At 40.4% G+C, this 19,857-nt stretch overlaps 1 protein-coding gene across 1 annotated transcript in view; it reads left to right on the forward strand.

The window, feature by feature from the left end:
* ANKRD44 (ankyrin repeat domain 44) overlaps positions 1-19,857 on the forward strand; it is a gene marked incomplete at both ends in the record, with an annotated part of 322,519 nt that overhangs the window by 144,525 nt on the left and 158,137 nt on the right. The window contains 2 exons of the mRNA XM_080689357.1: positions 135-213; positions 15,093-15,163. Coding sequence (XP_080545483.1) covers positions 135-213; positions 15,093-15,163 — 150 coding nt within the window. The remainder of the gene's footprint in view (positions 1-134; positions 214-15,092; positions 15,164-19,857) is intronic.

Raw genomic sequence — 19,857 nt, forward strand, 5'->3', positions numbered from 1 at the left:
AACTCACCTACGTGGGGGTTGGGCCTTCTAGTGCATTCCACGCGCATTAACCTCAGAGGGAACAACACATCTGTCTACAGAAAGGCACATCCAGCCACCACTGACCTGTTGCATGTCTTTGACATTCATTTCAGGATTCTGAGAAACGAACCCCCCTCCATGTGGCCGCGTTTCTGGGAGATGCGGAGATCATTGAACTCCTGATTCTGTCAGGTAAATAACTGCTCTATTCAAAACTCAAATGCAGTTTCTGTGACCAGTTTACTAGGTTGACTGCTACAAGGAGCCCAAACAAAATTTCTTTATTATGCTCATGGAAGTTTATCAGCAATTTGATCTGTGCATGAAAGAAAGGAATTGCTTTTGAAAAATGGCTTCTTCCAGTAAACCTTTTGTAGTCTGTCTGTCTGTCTGTCTTTCTTTTGTTCTTTCTTTCTTTCTTTCTTTTTTTGTGGTACTGGGGACGGAACCCAGGGGTATTCTACCTCCAAGCTACACCCCCAGCCCTATTTTTTATTCTTTATTTTGAAACAGGGTCTCACTGAGTTGCAAAGGGCCTTGCTAAGTAGCTGAGGCTTTTCGTGAACCCGGATCCTCCTGTCTCAGCCTCCCGAATGCTGGGATTACAAGCGTGCGCCACCACACCTGGCTCCTTTTATAGTATTGCAAAAGTCTGATTTCTGGTTCTCTGGTCAGGCCCAGCATTGTGGAAAAATTCCATACACACACACACACACACACACACACACACACACACGCACGCACACACACACACACACATATATAATTTTTTTTTGCTGGTCTGGGGATGGAACCCAGAGGCATTTGACCTCTGAGCTACACCCCCTGCCCAATTTATTTATTTATTTATTTATTTATTTATTTATTTATTTATTTATTTATTTATTTATTTATTTTGGTGGTACTGGGGTTCCTGGAAACCCTTTTCCTCCAGGCTACACTCCCAGACCTATTTTTTTTATATTTTTATTTGGAACAGAGTCTCTTAAGCCAGCGCGGCTGGCTTCGAACCTGCGCGATCCTCCTGTCTCCGCCTCCCAAGCGTGGGGATTACAAGTGTGCGCCACCATGCCCGGCCTTATTCTTTATTTTGAAACAGGGTCTCACTGAGTTGCAGAGGGCCTAAGTAGCTGAGGCTGTCTGCCAACCGCGATCCTCAGGTCTCAGCCTCCCAAATGCTGGGATTACAAGCATGCGCCACCTTGCCCGGAAATATCTTTTTTAATAAGAAAAAAATCAAAGAAAGCTAGTATAAAATCTACCTAAACATATAAACACTAAACATCTATATATGTGTATATATAACATATTTTTGTGTATGCTATAAATAGATGCCATGAAAATGTACACTAAGCTGGGCGTGGTGGCACACATATTTAATCCCAGTATTTAGGTGGCTGAGATAGGTGGATCATGGGTTTGAGACCAAGCCTCACCAATGTAGCAATCTCTCAACAACCTAGAAAAATCCTGTTTTACAAAGTAAAAATAAAAAGAGCCGGAGGTGTGGTTCAGAGGTAGAATGGCCCGGGGTTCAATCCCTGGTAACCTACCCCCCACACAAGAGTACACTATATATGCTATATGTATTTAAACACTGAGTGTATATACTAAACATATATACTTACATCTGTTTAAATTGTGCTACAAATCAATACTATAACCAAATTATAAAAACATGGAAGGTAATGGACCATATCTATTTCTGGATAGTGATTACCTCTTCATAGGCAAGCTGAGTGAGAAATGTCTCCAGAGAAGGGCATAAACAGAATTTGTATAATTCTTTATAAGGTGTATTATTTGAAAAAATTGGAAGCAAATACGATCAACTTTAAATCTGGTTCTGTGCACACACTAGTCTTTGTGGTATTTCTCTTTATCTTTCCATGCATCTTAAATGTTTCATCAGATTTAAACACATGAATGCTTTCACTTTTGGAACCCTGTATGCTCAGTCCTTCTCACCAAGCAGGTTTTTAAAACCATCCTATGCTTTCTCCTTGAATGCTTACTGGACAAATCCCTGGAGGGAATCTGAGCACATGCTCGTGCCTCACTGTAGATTGTTTGCAGAAAGGCTAGCTTTATTCTTTCTCTTTTGTGTATGGAGAGAATAAAACCTAGAGGAAATGGCTCTGCCCATGGCCTAGGTGAGAGAACAATAAGATTTTGTCTTTGTTTGCAGTAGTAAAGAGAAACTGTAGAATTCTAGGCAAGCCGCACAAAGGTAGGAGCTGATACGTGTGTTCAAGCAGATGTGGAGAACATTGAATAAAACAAAGAATTGTGCCCTGATACCCAAGGAAGACTTGCACTGCCCTTAGTTTTGTTGTTTTCACATTCCTGGGGGGCGTTCCCCAGGAAACAGGTATCTGTGCCCCAAACACACATGTCCCATGTTCCTGACCGTAGTGTGGAGCTCAGGTCAGATTTCATGGACATTCCTTGTGTTCTCAGTAATTGGCCATTCTTCCCACAAATCTTAAGATATCCTGGGGCTGTGTTGCAAACAAAAATGCATTGTTTGGTGTTGGCACAGATGATGGCTAAGAGCCAGTTTTAACAGTTGAGATTTGGCCCATAAAAAATTATAGGTAGGATTAGTGGAGGGATAAAATAAAGAATCTTGTGATTCTTTATTTTATCACAAGATTCTTTATTTTATGGTCCCAACCAGCTATATACCACCATCCAAATGTTGTATAGGTTGAACATTCCTTATCCGAAATCTAAAACCCCAAATCCCAAACCTTTTGAGTGCCAACATGATGCCACAAGTGGAAAATTCCACTCCTGGCCTCATGTGACAGGTCTTCATTGAAATGCAGGTGCAACAGAAATATTATGTAAAATTACCTTCAGGCTATGTGTATAAGGTATATGTGAAAGATAAATGCGTTGTGTTTAGACTTGGGTCCCATTGGCAAGATATCTCATTTTATATGCAAATATTCCACAATATAAAAAAATCTCCAAATTTGAAGCACTTTGGTCTCAAGCATTTTGGATAAGGGTCAACCTGTATTAAGAGCTCTCTCACAGTTTCAGAAGGATGTTTATCGTATGAATGTGCAAATTCAAAACTTTATCTTAGACTCCAACTTTACAATTGTTGGTGTTTCTTTATCTGAAAGGGAAAGTTTTAATTCGGCAGCATGAAATCGACCCATCTGGGGCTGGTGATGTTTGAGAAACTTGGTCTCACATCACTTCCACGTGGGTGTTGGACCCGCCATCCTCTGACCGTAGAAGCTGTTGTATATGTTGTCTTGATCTGCACACCTGGCTGGTCTTAGAGTTACAAAGCTGTTAATCTCTTTAGAATAATTTTGGTTTAATGTGCTGTGGAAGTTTTCCTCTTCCCTCCTTCAAATTAGGAAGATTTAGGGTATGGACAAGCATTGGGAAAGTTAATTAGCAATTTTATTCAACTGTGGCCCACTTTTGGAATTTGTATAGTTTGTATTTTCCCTAAAAGATCCTTTGTTTGATTTATGTTTACTGTTCCTAAAGGAATACCATTGTAAGAACAGAATGATTTCAACTTTGAGCCTGCATCTAGCAGCTGACCCTTTGGGGAATCCAACCACACTACTTTCCAATTTAATAATGAATGGGGTGCTAATGATTCCCATGTTGGACAACTTGTTTGACCTTACCGGAACAGCCCATTACAGCCGTATTCTCTGCTATTGTGTTAACTTACAGAGCATGGTGAAACCCAAACCCACTAGATTCCTACTGACACTGTCTCCTTTTAGACAGGCAGATAGAATCCTGGGTGCCTCTGGGAAGGTTGGAAGGACAAGGTCTTGAGGATGAATTTAGGCCTTGCAGATTTCACCTTCTTATCATTGCCAGTCCTAATTCTGGTCTATTTCCCCCATGGCTCTAGGTTCTGTTTGGGAGCCAGCTGAGTTAGAATTAAGGAAGGAAGAAGGCCAGGGAAATCAATGAGAACAAGTCAGTGGCTGGGAGTTCAGAGCCTAGGGCTGATACATAGGAAGAAGAGCACACAGAAATAGATAGGATAGAAATATCCTATACAAAGATCTCTGAGATGAGCAGAGGTCAGAGTCCTGGGTTGAAGGAAAAAACTGGAAGTATGTATCTTCTAATATTTGGGTTTGTCAGAAGTTCCTACTAATTAAAAATGACTTATTATTTATTTCATCAAGCAAGTGGTAGTCTTGAGAAATTATTTCCTATGATTTAAAAAAATGTGCTTGCTATTATTAATACAAATTTCCCCCACAGCTCGTGGCACATCAGTCTTTGGTTCTCTTATGCATTACACACATTGTTTCTGAATGGAGTAGATATATTTTATTGAGTGAAAGAGGGGGATCAGCCAGGCTGCCTTTGGCCCACAAATGTGATGCTGTTTTAAAGTAATGAACTATTTTCTGGTGGGTGTGTAAACTAGCTCTAACAAGAGTTTTAAAAATGTTTTGAGCAATTCAATGCCACATAACCTAAAATTACCATACACTTCTCCAATCAAAGTGATTTCTGGGAAAGACAGGGCTCCTATGCCAGAATAAACTTTGATCTGTATATTAAAAAGTCAATAGTAACCTGATGTTATAATCTTAGTCCATATGATATTTTTTATTGGTGCATTGTTGTCATGCATCTTAATGGGATACAATATGGTAGAGGCATACATGCACACATCACTCAGCCCTTCCCCAATTCCCACCATATGATATTTCTTTAATGTTTGTTTATTTCAACAATTAAAAGCCATAACTTTGGATAAGCCTGGCTTAAGCATTGACTCTTCTCTGTGGCCCATAAGAATCTTCAGTTCTTAGCCCACTTTTATCACACCATTTCTTCCTTTTCTTCATTCTATTTCTTCCCAGAGGACAAGCTAACAGAGCAGAAATATTGCCTCTGGAAAGGAAGTCCAGAGTTCCATTTACTCTAGGCCTCTTGGAAATAAATTTAAAAAGTAGTAGGGATAAAATGAAGAAATGCTTACTTTTTAATTAGAGTTCGTGCTTGATAATTTGTAGCGGGAGCCTTATTTCTGAAGCGTCAGCAGAGCCTAGCACTTATTTTCATTTTTAAGCTTTGAAATGTCCTTGGGTAAAAGCATTTGCCTATAAATCATTAGACATGCAGGCTGTGTCCTTCAGCACACAATGGTGCCTGACAGGCAGGTAAATAACATGAGCTTCCTTCAGAAAAATCAGCTATAAATATTCAATTTGCAGTCAAAACCATCTGACGCTTCCCTCTGAGAGGTAAACAAGCCCCTGGCAAGTGCTGGGAGGAAGAGGATGGGGAAGCCAGCAGTGGGATGGCTGATGAGATGTGTCTTAGGTCTGGTTTAGTCACTCTGCTTTTGTCGACCGGTTTCTCCTGGGGCAGCTGCCTGTTCATCCTTCCTGAGGAGGCTGAGCGGCAGGCTGGGGGCCTGGCACAGGGACCGAAAGAGCCATTTCCCAGATGTCCAATTACATGTCTCTCATTTTTTGAAGTAGCACTGATGATGAATCTGAGGCGTCACACCCTATGCGTGTGGCTCTGTGAGTGGGGTACACTTGTGGTCTTTTTCTTTCTGAAAGAATTTTAGAATGGAAAGCCACATTTGGATCTACATAAAACTAAAATTTTTCAGAATATATAAATAATAATAGTAATAAAAAGGCAAGTATATAAATATAAATCGTAAATCAGGAAAATGGGGACATGGCAAAATATGAGCAAATAATCCTCAGAAAATGAATTAGAAATGGACAGTAGACAAGCATTAGAAGATGCCCAACTTTATTATTAAACAGGGAGCAGAAAGCATGATGCTATTTTCTTCCAGTCATTTTTGCAATATTTATTTGTTTTTAAAATGGCTTTATGAAGCTGGGCGTGGTGGTGCATGCTTATAATCCCAGCATTCGGGAGGCTGAGACAGGAGGATCAAGGTAGACAGCCTCAGCTACTTAGTGAGATCCTTTGCAACTCAGTGAGACCCTGTTTCAAAATAAAGAATAAAAAATATGGCAGGGGGTATAGCTCAGAGGTCTAATGCCCCTGGGTTCCATCCCCAGATGCTCAAAAATGGCTTTATGGAAATATAATTGATATGTAATAAGTTACATACAGAGTGTGCAATTTGGTGAGTTTGAACATAGTATGCATCCACGAAACCATTCTCATAAGCAAAATAATGGACGTATATACCATCTCCAGAGTATCCTTGTGTCTCTTTGTTTTTAATGAATTATAAGTACATGATTCAATATTATTGATTCAGATTCATCATATTTAAAGTGACTTGTAAGCTGGGCATGGTGGTGCACACCTGTCATACCAGTACTAGGAAGGCTGAGATAGGAGGATCACAAGTTTGAGGACAGCCTCAGCAAGTAGCGAGGCTCTTATCAACCTATGGAGACCCTGTTTCAAAATAAAAATAAAATAGGGCTGTGGGTATAGTTTGGAGGTAGGATGTCCTTGAGTTCAATCCCTCGTATGAGTAAATAAATAAAGTGACTTATAATATTAAGTATTAATGAAAAAGTGGGAAGGTGAGCAATCTTATACACCATGAATGTATAAATTGGCACACTTTGGAGTGTTGTGAGTACCTGTTAAAGCTAGAAGTGTGTGCTTCTTATGACACACAAAGCCTATTTTTAGTATTTTATTTTTACAGTACTAGGGATTGAATCCAGGGGTATTCTACCCCCCAGCTACACCCCCAGCTCGCTTTTTAATTCTTTACTTTGAAACAGGGTCTGGATAAGTGGTTGGGGGCCTCACTAAGTAGCTGAGGCTGGTCCTGAACCCGTGACCCTCCTGTCTCATCTTCCCGAGTACTGGAATTACAAGCGTGCACTGCCACACCCGGCTGTTAGTTATCTTTTCTAGTCAAATACTTGTCCATTTGCAGAAGAAGTCATTTTGTGGATGTTTATCACTTAAACATTGAATAGTACAATATTAGAATAATTAAAATACCATCAATAGAGGAAATGTCTAAAAATGTCTAAAAATAAAAAATATATTTACATTGAAATATTTGTAGCAATTAAGAGGAATTAACTCATTCTGTACGTGTTTACCTGGATAGATATAAAACGTATATATTTTTTCTTTTTTTAGTTAATTTTTTTATTGGTGCATTGTATTTATACTTGAAAACGTGTATTGTTAAGTGGAACAAGGAACATTAATGTTAGTATAGTGTAATATAATTTATATAAAATATACATACTGGTACATGTTTTTAATTTATTGTATATTATCTTAAATAGACAAAAATATTGCACTAGCCACTCAGTTTGATTCTCTAGATTTTCTGTGGGCACACTTATTTGCATCTGAAGACATAAAAGCAACTGGAAGCTTCTACACTGAGTTCAGAACAGTGGTTAACTTCAGGGAGTGTGGGGGTCCAGCATGGGGGTGACACTCCAGAGGACTTCATCTACATCTGTAACGATCCATTTTTTAAAAGAATACATCCACAAGCCAGGCATGGTGGTGCACACCTATCATTTTAATACTTGGGAGGCTGAGACAGGAGGATCGAGGGTTAAGGCCAGCCTCAGCAATTTGGCAAGATCCTGTCTTAAAATAAAAAATAAAAAGGGCTGGGGTGTATCTCAGAGGAGGTAGAATTCCCCTGGGTTCAATCCCCAGTACCAATAAAACAAAAACAAGCCCAAAACAACAACAAAAACATACCCATATATGACTCATATGAAAAAATAAGTGAAGACACATTGTTGGGTCTTTCTTTCAGTCAGAAAGGGTCCTTCATTTAGGTTTGCCCTGTGCTTACAACTGCGCCCAGGATAGGTGCTCTCCAGTCTTGATTCCTTGGTTCTTGACTTTTCTCCCATAATAGTTAGCAAATAGCTATTATATATAATAGCCTGCCAGGAGTAATTCCAGGGCTTTTGTTGTATATTTTTATAGACAGGCCAATATTTTTTTTATAAAAAGAGGGTTATTCTGTTAGTAATGTTTTACTACCCATTTTTTCACATTAATAACTTGTGGACATGTCTCACATTATTGTGCATTCTTATAAATCATCATGGCTACATTCTCTGTCTATACAGTAAATTATTTAGCCAATTCTTCATTGTCTAACACCAAGGTTGTTTTCAATGTTACACTTTTATGACCAACCTTTAATAAAACATCCTTGAAGATTAGTCTCGACACTTACCCAGGAGGAGGAGGAGAAAGAGGCGAAGGAAGCAGAAGAGAAGGAGAGTGATGGGGAGGTGGAAGGTGAGATTTGGTCTTGCAGTGGCAAAAGCAGCCAGCCTCAGGTCTGGGGGTATAACACACACTCACATGCTCCCTGTCCTCTTTGGCATCTGGGTCTAGCTGGTGAGGGAGCTCCTGGAGTGAGATGCTTGGATTCACAATGTGATAATAAAATGGCACTTCAGCAGGCATGGTGGAGCATGCTTGTAATCCCAGTACTTGGGAGGTTGAGACAGGAGGATCGCAGGTTCTTGGCCAGCCTCAGCTACTTAGTGAGGCCCTCTACATCTTACTGAGACCCTGTTTCAAAATACAGAATAAAAAATAAGGCCGGGGTGTGGCTCAGAGGTAGAATGCCCCTGTGGTACTTGGGTTTGAACAAAAGGTGCCCCAAGATCCCAGAGCCCTCCCACCTCTGGGGAGGTAGGGATTGCAGTGGACCTCTTTCTCCTGTGTGCGTTCACCTTGCCTCTGTGCTAAACAGGAACCAGCTATAGTCACTGCAGAGAGACAAGAACATGAGAGTCAGAGTAGGACCAGCAAATACCACACGATTAATTTGAAATTTTCAAGTCAGACTGTAGAACTAAGATCATCTTCGGATCCCACACTGTGTTTGCTTCTGTTGTCTCCTTCACCTTCACTGAGCTTCAGGAAATCTAGGAAAACGCTGTATGGCTGGGCCACTTGGTCTGGAAAGGACAGGAAACACTGTTTTTCTGTCAAGGGCTGCTGACCTAGAACAAAATAGTTTAAGAAAGAGCAGCGTAGTCTTATTCTCTACTCACCTTATTTTTGTTAAACACAAAACCAAATGTATAGCTTTCTTAGAAAATATTTAAAACATACAGAAAGATATGGAGACTGAAATAATGAATAGCCCTACACTTTCCACCAGGCTTTAAAAAATCTTAACATTTTGCTGTATTTTATTTATATATTTCTTTTTTTAAATTTTTTATTGGTGCACTGTATTCATACATCATAGTGGAATACAAACTTTTGTAGACATACATGCACACATTGCCCAGTCAGCCCCCACCCGATTCCCACCCCATTCCCTCCCCATCCCTCCCTCCCATGCTTGGCCTAGTGGTTGACATCTAGTATTATAGCAATTTATCCAAAATTAAAAATGATAATCTCACATAACAGTTTCATTTGTCTGATACCAAGCTTTTGATGACTTAAAGATAACATTTCAATATTTCTTTTTACTTTCTTTCTTACCAGAGAATATTTTTTTCTATTTTTTTTTTTTTTGGTGAAACTATCATATATTTATATATTTATTTTTCAGAAAAATAATCTATCCTAATATGGAATATGGACTCTAGATACCCAAAATGATCTTGAAAAAGAACAAAGCTAGAAGATATATATTTTCTGATTTCAAACCATATAAAGCTACAATAATTGAAACAGTGTAGTACTGTTCTAAAGGCAGATATATAAACCATTGGAGTTAAATACAAGCCTAGAGCTAAATTCTTCCCTATATTGTCAAGTTATTTTTGACAAGGTTTCCACGAACATTTGGTGGTGGAAATAATAATCTTTTAACTAAATGTTGTTGAAAAATAATAATTACATGGAAAAGAATAAAATTGGATCCTTATCTAATCCCATATACAAATATTAACTCAAAATAGATAAAAGACCTAAATATAAATCTTAAGACTATAAACTTTTAGAAGAAAATCTGGGTCATAAAACCTCACAACCTTGAAATTGGCAGTGATTTCTTGGATATAATTTCAATGGCACAGGCAACAGAAGAGTATACAAACTCCCTAAAAAATAAAAAAAATATATTGTATATCCAAAGACAATGTAAAAAGAGTTAAAAGTTACTAATAGAATGGGATAAAATATTTCCAAATGCTTTATCTGAAGGTATATTAATATTCCAACTAGAAATCCTAAAAATTAACAACAATAAAGGCAAACAATACAATTTAGAGATAGGTAAAAGACTAACATAAGTAATGAATCTCCACAGATAACCAATCTTAGTTGTCTGTTGGATGGAAAATCTTATTTTTCTGGTTCTGGTGTGTGTTACCTATTTCTTCTTTGTAGTTAATCTCTTTGAGTATTTTTTCTAGTGCTGGTTTTGAAGACATAAATTCCTTCAGTTTCTGTTTGTCATGGAAGCTTCTTATTTCTCCATCTAATTTGATAGAAAGTTTTGCTGGGTAGGAAATTTTTTGGCTGGAAGTTGTTTTCTTTCAGGGTTTGGAATATGTTACTCCAAGCCCTTCTGGCTCTCATGACTTGGTTTGGGAAGTCTGGAGTGATTCTAATTGGTTTGCTTCTGAATGTCACTTGGCCCTTTGTTTTTGTTGCCTTTAAGATTCTCTGCTTGGCTTCCACATTGGTCATTTTGACAATTATGTGGCGTGGGGATCCTCTTCTACGATCCTGTCTAAAGGGAGTTCTATAAGTTTCCTGGACCTGTGTATCAACCACTTGCTCTATGTTTGGAAAATTTTCTGCTATTACTTCCTTGAAGAGATTGTTGATCCCTTTGGTTTCACTTTCTTTTCCCTCCTCTATTCCAATTATTCTTAGGTTAGCTCTCTTAAAATGGGCCCATATTTCTTCAATATCAGATTCCTGCTGTCGGATATTTTTTCCTAGATTAGAAACTATGTTCATTTTTGGATTGCTCATCTTCTAAGAGTGAGATTCTGTTCTCCATGTGGTCTAATCGGTTGTTTGTGCTTTGAATTGAGGCCTTTACTTCATTAATTGCATCCTTTATCTCTTTTTGGCTCTCTCTGAGTTCTTTTCGAAGCACCTCTATTATTTCTACAGTTATTTTCCTGATTTGATCTTCTAGAAATCTCTGATTTTCTGTTTTATCGGGTTCTGATGTTGTGGGGTTGTGGGCATTAATTGCTCCAGTATTATTCCTCTTTCCCATGATTTCGGAAGTTTGTGCCTTCTCTGGGTTCTTCCCTTGGGTCACTATGACTTCACTTAAGGTGCTCTGGATCTCGAGTCAGTAGTATCTCAGACCCCACTACTCCTTTACTGGGTTGTATCACAGAGTCTCCAACCCAGAGAGTCGATAAAGGCTGCTTTAGACTGTGGCGGGTGCCAGGTTGGGCGTTCTCCTATGGTGTGATATCTCTGCCACCGCCCCTCCCCCACTGGGTCAAGTCCCAGGGAGTACAGTACTGGGATTTCTCCTCTGTGGCCCACAATTTGACTCACTATTCTTGAGTACGCAGATGTAGCTGTACTGAACTTGGTGAATTCGGTGCTGCTGCCGCCGGTGGCAATATGGCGCCGCTGCCACGCTTTCAGCCGTGAGGCTGGCGTATTTCTTCTTGGTTTTGATTTCCACTCTGAATCCCTGCAGCGTGTGCTGAGCTCAGCCACTGGGAGCTTTAGATTTTACCTGCGGTGAGAAATCCCACCTGGCTGTTCCGCAGCGGCTCACCTCGGCTTGCTGTAGCCGTTCGGTGAAATCGCCACTGCCGCCGGCAGTATGGCGCTGCTGCCGCAATCTCGGGGGTGAGGCCGGTGTATCTCCTCTGTGGCTCTGAGCTCTGTCTCAGTCTGCTTTCTCTCTGGAGCCTGGTGATTTTTTTGTTTCTCTGGTGATGGTGTTTTCTGGCTATGAAAGGCGCTGATTTTGTGGTAATGGAGATTGGTTGTTAGCGGGGCTCTTAAGCCCCGCTTTTCTTGGTCGCTATCTACCCAGAAGTCCTTATTTATATATTTCTTAAGGAAATAAAACATTGGGGGCCCAGTCGTAGCCCTTCGGGTACACCTTCTTCATCCTTTTATTTTACCCCTTCCTCCCTAGAAGCAACCACTGTCCAGAATTGGCATCCATTCATTTTAGTCATATTTTTTTACTTTTATTTCATATCCATACATCTATATGCAACATATGGAATTGTTTTTATAAATTTAAAAACTTTATATAACTGGTAGTCTGCCATAGGTTTGACTGTGCAACTTGATTCACTCATTCAATGTTATGATTTTGTTTATATACAGCACTTCAGGCTGCTCATCCCATGAACATGTAGCCTTCCATTGAACAAATACACCACAACCTAGTTATATATTGTTCCCTTGACTGGAATTTAGGATTCCAGTTTCTTGTCGTTATAAAGATGCTGCAGTGAACATCCTTATACATGTGTGAGTTTCTGTAGGGTATATGATTGGGATGGAATGGCTAGGTAGCGGCGTGCACATCATCAGTTTTATTCGGTAATGCCAAAGGGTGTTTGTACCCGTTTCCACTCCCACCAGCTGTCTGTCATGTCTTCCTGTCACTCCATTGTCATATTTTATCATTCTCACCAGTCTGATGGATGTGAAATGGTATGTGAATGTTTCCTTCATTTGTTTCTCCCTAATGAATTCTGAGAAGTATCTTTCCATATATGTCTTGCCATTTGAATTTCTCCTTGCATTAGTTTTTGAGTTTTTAAAATTTCAAAACACAAAACTTACTCTGTCAAAGGCTATGAATAATAGACTTGAATCCAGCCCTCTAGGACCACAAAGATTCAGAATGATGTTTGTGACTTGAGTGTCAAAGAAACAGCCTAAAAATAAGTAACAAATGTGCATTTGGCCTGCTAGAGAGAGACACGCAACTTAAACACAATGTAGTCAACTGTGAGTTTTTATGACCCAAAAAAAGGCCTGACAAAAAGGTGGGTAATTTTAGAAAAGTTGACTAGCTTCCAGAATTTTGGAAGTGAAAATCCTAGGACCTGTATAAGTGTTGTTTCTAAACCAGAAAGGTAGGTTTTGTAACACTGAAACTAAGACTTAGGAGAGGAAATCCAAAATTCGTTTTGGGTAGTGGGAATTTGGTTTTAAAATTCACCACTTTTTCTGTCTCAATCACATCTTGGTTTCCTTCTCCCCAGCGTTCCGTGACTCTTGTCTCTCTGTTCTTCTGAGACAGGAGGATCGGGCTCACTGCCAGCCTCAGCTACTTAGTGAGGCCCTTGGCAACTCAGTGAGACCCTGTTGCAAAATAGAAAATAGAAAATAGTGCTAGGTGTAGTTAGGAGGTAGAATGCCCCTGGGTCCCATTCCCAGTAACACACACACACACACACACACACACAGACACACACACACACACACAATGTGTTTGTACAATTTTGATTCTTTGTGTTCTTAAGCCTCTGTGTGTGGCTTTCTCTTGTTTTGTATGATAAAATACATGCTTTTTACTCCTTATGAAAATCTGAGTTGTAACTATAGATGAGAATGAGACATTAGAAGTAATTTCGGAATAAGAACTGTTAATATTTGTCCAGTGCTTTGCAATTTCTAAGCACCTTCACATGCATATGATTCTCACTTCACCTGAGTAGAGAAGTTTCATTATTATAGTTGTTGTTAGCCTGATGATAAGTATTAGTGGCTCTAGTTCACTGGACCAGTAGATGCTTAAATCAGAACTCAGATCTGGGTCTTCTGACCATGGTCCTTCTAATACCACATTCATATTACTCCAGAGTGTTTAATCCTCAGCTTTCTGTTACTGGGGTAAGAGATACCAGCTGCCTTTGCACACTCAAACTGATTTTCACTGAGTCCTTGTTGCGAGCAGGGGTCGAATCCTTTTAGGCAAGCTGGAGCTAGTGGGGTTAGCTTTCAAAACTTTTTAACCTTAATAAACTTAAGCAATGATTCATCTGTGGTTCTCAACCTTGACAGCATATCACAGTAACCTTGGGTCCTAGGGGAGCTTTTAAAAAAGTATTGTTTTTGATGCCATCACAAACCAATGAAATAGAATGGGGGCTGGGAGGTTGGGGGTATTCTGCCTCTCTTTGTTTTAGGGACTATGTTCTTGTTTTCTATGGTTAATAGTATTGATTGTATTTGTCCTTCAGTTAAAGAAAAAATAGTGTATGCTCTATGATTTTTATTTTTTTTTTAGTCAGTGCCTTAACCTCAATGTCTAGATTACTTTACCCATGAAAGTCTGGTACCATGAAAGTTACTCTTTGGAGTTTCTCTTTTTCAGCCAGCATTAGCCTCGCAGAAATTAGTCACCTCTGCTTCCCCCGACTCACTTTCTCGGCTCTTGTTCCTTGAGACACTGCTTTACTCCCCTGTGCTTGCCTTCTTTACTAGGGTCTTTGATTTGTGCCTCCACTTTTCATCCTCATTAACTCCTTTCTTCATTGTCCTGCAGCTTAAATAGGCTCCCCTTGTTGCATCCACAAAGTTATCACATGTAGTTTTCTCCTCTTTTGTAAGTACTTTTAGAGAACATTCCATCTCTGACCAAAAGATTGGTCAAAGTCCTGAACCACAAAAAGGCAGCTTGTCTTGGGTGTTTTAGCTGTCTCTATCTGGACTTGTTCTCATAGAGAACTGAGGGTATCGTGGAAGGAGGGTGTGTTTTGCTCCCCAGGAATCCACATACCTGGGGCTTCTGGTCCACTGTGGCGCCATGTCTTTATTGAGTTTATTGCACACAAGGAGCATCTCTGAGTGTGAGCTGGCTCGTGCATGAGCCTGAAGGCCCACGCCATAGCAGGAGGGAGCCAGAGCAAGCTACATAGCCTGTATGTTGCATCTGTCTGAAAACTGTGGAAGTTGGCGTTTTCCTATAAAAATATCTGGCTAGTCCTAGAGAAATACTGGGATTTTTAGATATGAGATATTTCTGCTGATCCTCTAAGCCTGGGCAAAATCTTGTCAGAATATGACTACTATACAGAAAAGACAGTCTAGAAATTACATCAGGTGAGAGGAAATAAGATAGAGCATTTCAGTAGCACCAGGAGGGCCTCTGACCCATCACGCCTCTAACTTGTGCTCTTTGGTTCCAGGAGCTCGTGTAAATGCCAAGGACAACATGTGGCTGACCCCGCTGCACCGGGCTGTTGCTTCCAGGAGTGAAGTGAGTGATTTACGCGTTTAATCTAATAATGACTGTCCCTAGAAAAAGAAGAATCCTTTCCCCTGAATGAGGGATCCTCAGTGGTGAGCAAAATGTTTTACCTCAAATGCACGAGGGTTTCCAACAATGAGTAGCTGTTTCTTTGAGCATCTTTGGCCTGTCAGACATATGCAAGGAAAAGTATCTGGGGTGGTTCAAACTGGACAGAATGAACCTGGACTTCTCTGAGTTCTCGGTCTGGAGAGGGAAGAATCATGAAGCAGATCAGTACAATACCAGAAGTGAATTGAAGGAGAAAACAATTAACTGCTTGTCAGAGTAGAGAGGGTCTTCCCAGAAGAGATGTCAGTTGAACTGGTCTTTAAAAGATGAGTGGGGATGTAGCAGGCCAGGAGAAAAAGGGAGGGCTTGGGCGGGGGCACCTGTGCCAGTGGACAGAGGTGTGCGTGGAAGTGTATGAACGGTGTGGCTCAGGTAGATGGAGCTGGAGCATGGAGAACAGTGGAAGGTAAGTCAGGTGATGGGGACTGGCCCGGTGGCAGAGAGCCTGGTGTCCTCTGAGCAGAACAGCATGGTTACAGAAGAGGAGTAATACACTCCTGTTAGTGGAAGAGGGCTGGAAGGGGAGGGAGTGCAGGCAGGGGCTCCAGTATGAGGCCAATGGAGACCTGAGGGGGCTGGGATGAGCCTTGGAGGAGTCAATGATTTGAGAGATTTATTTAGTGGCAGGACTTTGCCCTTTGTGAGAGTGAGATGGAAAAGAAGTTAGTGGGTGAGCGATTGTGTCTTTAAATGAGAAGGCGTGGGGCAGGGGCAGGAGCCCTGGAAGCTAGGCATCTTTTCTCAGGTCACCGAGTCTGGTAAAGTTGTCACTGGAAGTTTCATGAGGGCAGGGCTCTCTGTTTTATTCCTGATGTATCCAAGCCAGGTATAGTCTAGGAGTAGGAAGAATTCATTTGTTGAATGCTGGAATTTCAGGTGAAGATGGCTAACAGATTATCACTGTTTAGACAAGTCTAGAGTCCAGGGACAGGAAGGAGGATCCCTGAAACTCTGGCCAGTGCACCAGCTGGTTCAGGGGTGTATAAGGGAAGGGAAGAGGTCACAGTGGGGGTGGGGCTGACAGGGCACCCTAGTGAATGTCAACATGGCGGCCTGGTCAGAGGAGGTGTCCATCATCCAGGGGTATAGGATTCTTACCTTGAAGATACTGGGCATCAGTTGACCAGCCTTCATGGGTGAGTTTGCCAAATGAAGCTCCTCCTTGGACACTGGAGAAGGCGATGTTAGCCAGGCACACCCTAGAGCAAGAGGGGGAAACACTGAATTTGCTGGTGTCTGTGGCTGGCATCAGTGTCCTCTTTGACAAATCTCTTGAAATTCCCAAATATACATGGTAGGTGATAGCTTGGCACTGTGTGATTTGAATACTTTTAAAAAAGAGTTTCGTTATGCTTGTAATCCAAGTACTCGAGAAGCTGAGACAGGAGGATCGTGGTTTGCAGACAGCCTCGGCTACTTAGTGAAGCCCTCTGCAACTTAGTGAGACCCTGTTTTAAAATAAACAAAATAGGGCTGGGAGTGTAGCTTGGAGGTAGAATGCCCCTGGGTTACATCCCCAGTACCACACAAAAAAAGTTTGGTTATATTTGCTTTCTAATAGTCCCATGGTATAAAGAAGGTAAATAATACTAAAGTACCTTGCTGAGATGTTGGGGAATTCCAAATTTTCTTATGGTCCCACATCACATTTCTGTTTAATCTGGGAAAGCAGTTGTAATGGGCTGCTTGAGTTGGTAGGAACAGCTTCGTGAAATCAGCTCCTTCACAGGTAGTATTTCTGGCCTAAATATTAAGACCACTTGCTCTTGATCTTGAGGGTTTATCTTTTTAGTGTACCAAATATATATACATGTATGTGTATACACATTTATATGTATATATAAATGAAAACAAGTCTGTGTGTATACATGTGTTTGTGTTCTCTACATATATACTTACATATATATGTATATACATATATATGTACAGATGAGGAACTTGTTTTTTTTTAGCAAGTTCTTATGCCAGGCACTGTGTTTACTGATGGAGCTATTAGAAAATAAACTCAATGGTCCTGCCTGTAGAAAGCTGTGGTCTACCAGAAAGAAAGACTCAAAAACATATGGCTTCAATACTGTGTGACTTCCCCAAGTGATCTCAAGCCTTTTCAGCTCAACTAAACAAAAGCTCCAATCCTCAGAATATTTTTTTCCATCAAACATCAGCCCATTTTCTTGGCATATCTGTATTGTGTTAGAACCCAGTCAACCCAATGATAGACTGACTTTCATGACTGAGAAAGGCACCTGTTGCTTCTCTGAGTAACTAGCTCCCTCTACAGATTTCCTGAGGGAAAAATTCTTTGCAGGTGTCTTTCTAGGAAGGTAAACACACTCTAAATAGTAAAAATAAATAAGTAAATAAAATACATAAAATAAATAAATAAATAAGGCATCCTGAATTGCAGATAATCATGATAATATATAAGCATGTGGAAGAAGATGTCTTCATGTAACTATCTGTTGCAGCCAGTTTAAAAGTTTCTTATGAAAACTGGAGCCTCTAACTGCTGTTGCAGTTGACTGTAGTGGGCATCTGAACTCCAAGCTCGTTGCCGAGCTGTGGAAGTCCTATATTCAAACTCCCTCCTTCCTTTGAATTTGGTCCTCTAGCCATTATTTTATGCCTCTCTGAGAGAATAGTTTGAGGGAAGGGAATAGGCTTGAGGGAAAAGACAAAGAAGGTTGGGATTTGGTATTTTGGCATTTGGCTGTTAGAACTTGCCAGAGTGGGCATCTGGTTTCAGAGCGAGAGCTGGCACATCTCATTGCTCAGATTGACAAGCACTGAGATTGCTTTCATGAGTATGTATTAAAAACCATTTCTTGATTGAAAAGCTTCTGAATTCTACACTGTCATCAAGCCTCTTTGCCTCTCTCAGCCTGGCACATCTGAGTTTCCCAGGTTGGAAACAATTTAGAATCAAATAGCACTGTCCTAGAGGGCTGATAAGGAGGCAGTGCTGTTTGGAAAAGAGGAGCTATAAGGAAAGAGATTAAACATACACAAAACCAGAGAGTCTAATGCTTGCGTATTGAGGCTTAACACATGTTGGAGCCCACAGGGTAGAAGCCCTGTTATCTGTGCTGTGGGACCTTCAGGTTGTACAGCCTGTGGCCTCCGGGGGCACAGGGTGGAGTGGACAACCAAACCTACTGTGGCCTCCGTACTAATGCACCTTCTCTTCACATGAGCCCTTTCTGCTGTAAAGAGCTGAGAGTAGCGCCAAGGGAAAATTGCTGAGCTCTGCACTTCCCTATTCTAGAGATTTTCTTCAGGTTTGAAAAGTTAAAAATGGTTGTGTCCTATCTTTGGTGTATAGGATTGAGTCCACTGTGTCCAGGTAAGTGTTTCTGTCATGAGTTTTCATTGAGCCCTTTCTGTTTGCTGGAAAGTATGTTAAAGACTTCCTGTGCACGGTTCTATTTTAGCCTCAGAGTCATCCTTTGAGATGCACACTGTTGCTACTACTAATTTAGGAGACATGGCCTTAGAGAAGCTACCTAAGGAGCCAAAGATATTGAAGTCAGTAAGTGGAGGAGAGCGTGACCAGAGAACCTGCTTGCTTAGCCACCATGTTCTGCTGCCTCCCTCAAGCCACAAAATCAGCCTCTAGCTGTGATTCCAACCAATAAAAGGCACCTCTTTTTGGCTTCTGTACAGGCAAAAGTCCCAGAGCTGTAGCAGTATAAGCATTTTATTTTATGGCATAAAATTTTAAATTTATATTGCCCCCTTTCCTATCAATACCATTGTCATTGTTGTAGGATAAATGATAGTATTCAAGAGAAATGGAAAGATTATATGGAAGACTATAATGTTATTACTTTCTTTAAATTATTATGATTATAAGCATATTTATATCTGGAACATATATCATACCTGGAACAAAAAGAAAGTAAGCATTTTATAATCTATCAACTAAAATGTAAGTGAATTATACCATATTTAGTGTACATTTCAATAATGTGGGGTGCTTGAAAGACCCTGTTCTAGAAGCCCAGTTCTAATGGAGCCTACAATTGGGCTCTGAAATCCACTTCCTAAAGAGAAGATTCTGATGAATTTGGTCTACATACCACACTTTTAGACCTGAAACTGAAGATTAGGAGTACTTTCATGTCTGCCTTTCCTTGTTCAAAGTCAGTGCTCTGTGAATAAGTTCCCTAAGAATTTCCTTGTATCGAGCCAGGCATGGTGGTGCATGCCTGTAATCCTAGTGCTTGGGAGGCTGAGATAGGAGGATCATGGGTTAAAGTACAGCCTCAGCGAGTAGTGAAATTCTCATCAACCTAGGAATACCCTGTTTCAAAATAAAAATAAAATATGCCTAGGAGGGAGAATGCCTCTGGGTTCAATCCCCAGTAACACACACACACACACACACACACACACACACACACACACACACAATTCTCTTGCATTCCCAAGTGTCTGGTAAACTGCCTCTATACTACTAGTTCTTACAATAATTGTACTCTAATAATTGTAATAGTAAAGGATGAATTTAGTTTGATGAGGGGTACTTTAAGACGAGCAGTCCCACTAATTAGAAAAATTGGTTGAGTACCAATTTATCTAATTTCTACAGA

Source organism: Muscardinus avellanarius, assembly GCF_963383645.1.
Source record: "Muscardinus avellanarius genome assembly, chromosome: 2".
NCBI lineage: Eukaryota > Metazoa > Chordata > Mammalia > Rodentia > Gliridae > Muscardinus > Muscardinus avellanarius.